Source organism: Dendrobium catenatum, unplaced genomic scaffold (assembly GCF_001605985.2).
Source record: "Dendrobium catenatum unplaced genomic scaffold, ASM160598v2 fragScaff_scaffold_847, whole genome shotgun sequence".
NCBI classification, from domain to species: domain Eukaryota; kingdom Viridiplantae; phylum Streptophyta; class Magnoliopsida; order Asparagales; family Orchidaceae; genus Dendrobium; species Dendrobium catenatum.
In genome coordinates this window covers 6,291,335-6,295,882 of record NW_021319309.1, presented here as the reverse complement: position 1 = coordinate 6,295,882, position 4,548 = coordinate 6,291,335, and the positions used below count along the sequence as shown (strand labels likewise).

At 33.2% G+C, this 4,548-nt stretch overlaps 1 protein-coding gene across 2 annotated transcripts; it reads right to left on the bottom strand.

Moving 5' to 3' along the window:
- Positions 1 to 1,995: 1,995 nt before the first annotated feature.
- On the bottom strand, positions 1,996 to 4,431 carry LOC110111510 (probable 2-oxoglutarate-dependent dioxygenase AOP1.2). Of its 2 annotated transcripts, none has more exons than XM_020843424.2 (2): positions 4,027 to 4,430; positions 1,996 to 2,383 (listed from the first exon to the last, which is right to left on the bottom strand). In XM_020843424.2, exons 1-2 carry the CDS (start codon positions 4,321 to 4,323, stop codon positions 2,129 to 2,131), a joined length of 552 nt encoding a protein of 183 aa, XP_020699083.2. In that variant the 5' UTR covers positions 4,324 to 4,430; the 3' UTR covers positions 1,996 to 2,128. The 2 variants fall into 2 exon arrangements, with proteins under 2 accessions (XP_020699083.2, XP_020699082.1); XM_020843423.2 differs by lacking the exon at positions 1,996 to 2,383 and adding an exon at positions 3,652 to 3,933 and having other exon boundaries at positions 4,027 to 4,431.
- Positions 4,432 to 4,548: the final 117 nt, after the last annotated feature.

Below are 4,548 nucleotides of genomic sequence, written 5' to 3'. Positions count from 1 at the left end.
TTGGTCCAACCCAAGCCCAAATGGGTCCGAATCAGGGGCGTGGACCACATTTGGAAGGGTTAAAGCATTATTTGGATAATGAAATGATATCCAAATATGGCATTCTTATAGTCAAATCGAGCGTCTTGGCGAGACGAATCCAACGAGCTCAAGATCTCTGAATTCTGACACTGTTAAAGCACTTAAACAGTTGAAAAACTCTCTACGATCGGGGGAATCAATACGAGCCATCCAATGGAGCACTCTGAACCTGCCCCGGATCTTTTCTAGATTTACGGGATGTGCCACTCATGAAAATCTATAAATAGACCCCCACTCTCTTTTTAGTACAAAAATTTCTTGAATTATAATGTTTTATATTAAAAAATTGTTTTAGAAAGCATAACAAAGCTATCCCAAACGAAACCTAAATTTGCTCGCAAGTGAACTTATATGGCACGATCATATAATGGCTGCTTTAGATATCTTTGATTTAATTGATTAGGATATCATTTAAGTTTGAATAGATAGATAAGGTGGTAAGTTTTAATTAATATAATATATTGCAAAGAGGATACTAAAATTGTGGAAGATATAGACAAAAGGTTGGGAAGGGGATCTATGGTAAGTATTATGGGGAGAGAAAATGGTAGAGATATGAACAAAAAAATGAATAAAGTCTAGAGAACAAAAATTGTGATGGGTAGAATAAGAAAAATAATGAATTATTTGTGTGATAAGATCTAGTCCCAATATACTAACATATAGCTTCAATTATTGGCATTATTATCGTCCGATATACGTGTTGAAATGCACGCCCTAAAATTGTGACTCTAAATAAGTGGCTAAAAAAAGTAATCCAGTGTAGATCGAAGGGAGGTCGATGGTTCTATACATGAATGTCATATCTATAGAATAGTTATTAATCCCTTTGAAGCCCCAACAGCTAATCTTCATAGATTATCGGAATCCAATCTTCCTAGAGTGGTTAAGAGTTACATCTATTAATTAAATCTATATATATAGAATTAAATCTTTTAACCTTGCTCATAATATTAATTAAATCTATATTTAAACGTGATACTTACAATTTTGTCTAACTTGAGCCAATATCAAGCAGCTCAATGAGCTTATGAGCTAAGCATGAGCTCAAGCTCGCTTAATATACGAGTTCGAGTATAGGCTTGAGCTTGAACTCGTAGCTCCATAAGCTGAACTCGTGAGCTTGTTAACAAGTCGAGCTCGAGCCGGCTCGTTAATGAGTTTAGCTCGAGCCAGTTCGGTTCACCTGCACTCCTAATGAAGGAGAGATTATTTTGTGCGGACACTGGACAATTCGGTTCACTGCACCCCTAATGAAGGAGAGATTAGTATGTGCGGACACCGGATTGGAGAACCGTCCGGTTTACGCTTAGGTACCGAGCGGTACCGAGCCGCAGTACCGCTTGGTACTAAGCTCAGTATCAAACGTGTTGGGGTCTGAACTCTGCACAGAATTATTTTTCCTAATAAAGACTATATGTTAATTGTACTCTTCAGCTAAACTACTAGGATTGCAATTAATTAATATGTGTATTCAATTCCTGCTATTGGTAAAAATTAGGGGATATTTGGTTACAAGTAGAAAATTTATCAGGTTCATTTTTTAAAATTCCGTAAAATCGGATTTATTAAATCTTGAGAGTATTAAATTATCAATATTATTTGAGCTTTTTGATAAGAATTAGATAAATATTAGATCTAGAACATAAATATTCGGAAAATGCAAATCCCTTAAATTCATTAAACTCCACTCACCCTAACATTTAAGAGATTCTTCCAAATCTCAAAAGGAATTTAACTAATTATATGACTTAGATGTCTTTCATAAGTTCATTTTAAATCTTAAATAAATTATACTTGAAATTTCATAGTTTGATAGGGGTTTCAAAATGTAATATTAACATTTACTTTTTACAAATATTCAAAGATTATATTGTTTGCTTTTAGTGTTATTATGCTCCAATCATCTTTTGAGTGGAATTTAATCACTTTTATTAAAAGAAAAGGCACACCGCTTCAAACTTACAAGGTTTATGATAAAAAGAAAGAAAAACATGTAAAAACATAACAAGTAGCACACGATACATCTAATAGCCTCGATACTTCGCTAAACACCACAATAAGCTTTTAGGGCATCATCAACTCTCTCTCCTTCATCTGAAAAGCGAAACTTCACGTAGTCATAATATTTGAAAGGCTTGAAAAGTAAGGGGTGTTGTTCATCAATCAATTCTTTCGGAGCACTTATTATATCATTTGTGATATTTGGTATCGTGCTGAAAACCACTGCATATCGTTTTTCAGTCTCACTCTTCAGTTTCACTCGATGAGTAGGAGCGTAAAGTCTTCCATTACTCCAAGCCTGAATAAAAAAATGATAATAAAACTTATTCAAAATTAAATTATACTTTGCAAATAAAATGATTGATCACATTTGGATTATGTGATCCACTTAAGGAAAAGATACTATGATGAACCTTGGGTTGTTATGGATTCATATCAGAGTTGCATTTTGCCTCTAATTAATTTTTTTAATCTTGCTCATAATATTAATTAAATTTATATTTACATGTGATGCTTACAATTTTGTCTAACTTAAGCTCATATTGAGCAGCTCAATGAGCTTATAAGCTAAGTATGAGCTCGAGCTCGCTTAATGTACGAGTTCAAGTATAGGCTCGAGCTTGAACTCGTAGCTCCATAAGCTCAACTCATGAGCTCATTAACGAGTCGAGCTCGAGCCGGCTCGTTAATGAGTTTAGCTCGAGCCGACTCGGTTCACCTGCACCCCTAATGAAGGAGAGATTATTTTGTGCGGACACCGGACGGTTCGGTTCACTTGCACCCCTAATGAAGGAGAGATTATTATGTGCGGACACCATATGGGAGAACCGTCCGGTTTACGCTTAGGTACCGAGCGGTACCGAGCCGCGCTACCGCTCAGTACTAAGCTCAGTATCAGACGGATTTTTATTGGAGTCTAAACTTCGCACATAATATTTTTTTCCTAATGATGACTATATGTTAATTGTACTCTTCAGCTAAACTACTAGGATTGCAATTAATTAATATGTGTATTCAATTTCTGCTATTGGTAAAACATAGGGGATATTTTGTTACAAGTAGAAAATTAATCAGGTTCATTTTTTAAAATTCCGTAAAATCGGATTTATTAAATCTTGAGAGTATTAAATTATCAATATTATTTGAGTTTTTTTTATAAGAATTAGATAAATATTAGATCTACAACATAAATATTCGGAAAATGCAAATCCCTTAAATTCATTAAACTCCACTTACCCTAGCATTTAAGAGATTCTTCCAAATCTCAAAAGGGATTTATTTAACTAATTATATGACTTAGATGCCTTTCATAAGTTCGTTTTAAATCTTAATTAAATTATACTTGAAATTTCATACTGTGATAGGGGTTTCAAAATGTAATATTAACATTTACTTGTTACAAATATTCAAGATTATATTGTTTGTTTTTCGTGTTATTATGCTCCAATCATCTTTTGAGTGGAATTTAACCACTTTTATTAAAAGAAAAGGCACACCGCTTCAAACTTACAAGGTTTATGATAAAAAGAAAGAAAAACATGTAAAAACATAACAAGTAGCGCACACGGTACATCTAATAGCCTCGATATTTAGCTAAACACCACAATAAGCTTTTAGGGCGTCATCAACTCTCTCTCCTTCATCTGAAAAGCGAAACTTCACGTAGTCATAATATTTGAAAGGCTTGAAAAGTAAGAGGTGTTGTTCATCAATCAATTCTTTCGGAGCACTTATTATATCATTTGTGATATTTGGTATCGTGCTGAAAACCACTGCATATCGTTTTTCAGTCTCACTCTTCAGTTTCACTCGATGAGTAGGAGCATAAAGTCTTCCATTACTCCAAGCCTGAATAAAAAAATGATTATAAAACTTATTCAAAATTAAATTATACTTTGCAACCTATTAAAAAAATATTTATCATCCAATAAAGATACTAACCTTGAATGCTTCGCCAACTAAAACCGTAAATGAATTTTTCATAGGTTTTGATTGTAACCATTCACCATTTTCAGCCTCTACTTCAAGTCCTTCAACGTTGTGTGGGCAAATTATGCTTATATAGTTTGGATCTTTGTGAGAAGGCAAAGCAAGATTGATTCCATCATCTAATGTGTCCTTATAATAGTTTGAGAACCTTATTGAATATGCTAGGGAATTCATATGTGAATCATAGTGATCCTCTAAGCCCAAGCTCTCAATAATCATCTTATGGATCATATTCATGAGCTCTTGCATATGCTTTGCATACTTCAACACAATATTGCTATCCAAAATATTAAAATTAATTTATTAAAACTATAATCAAACATATTTTCTTTAGACAACACAAATAGCAAATTATGATTTTTTTTTTTTTTTTGAAGTCTTTTAAACGATCTGTCTGGCAAAAATAAAATTGCTATATATATATTTTAAAAATTCATATGAATGGTAATGAATATATTTATAGTTAACGCCCAC

What these genes read in the sequence shown, in the direction of transcription:
- LOC110111510 (XM_020843423.2), bottom strand. Translation starts at nt 4,323, where the DNA reads ATGCAAGAGCTCATGAATATGATCCATAAGATGATTATTGAGAGCTTG. An exon ending in TAGTTGGCGAAGCATTCAAG is followed by an intron (nt 3,934 to 4,026) that starts GTTAGTATCTTT and finishes TTTTTTATTCAG; the next exon opens with GCTTGGAGTAATGGAAGACT.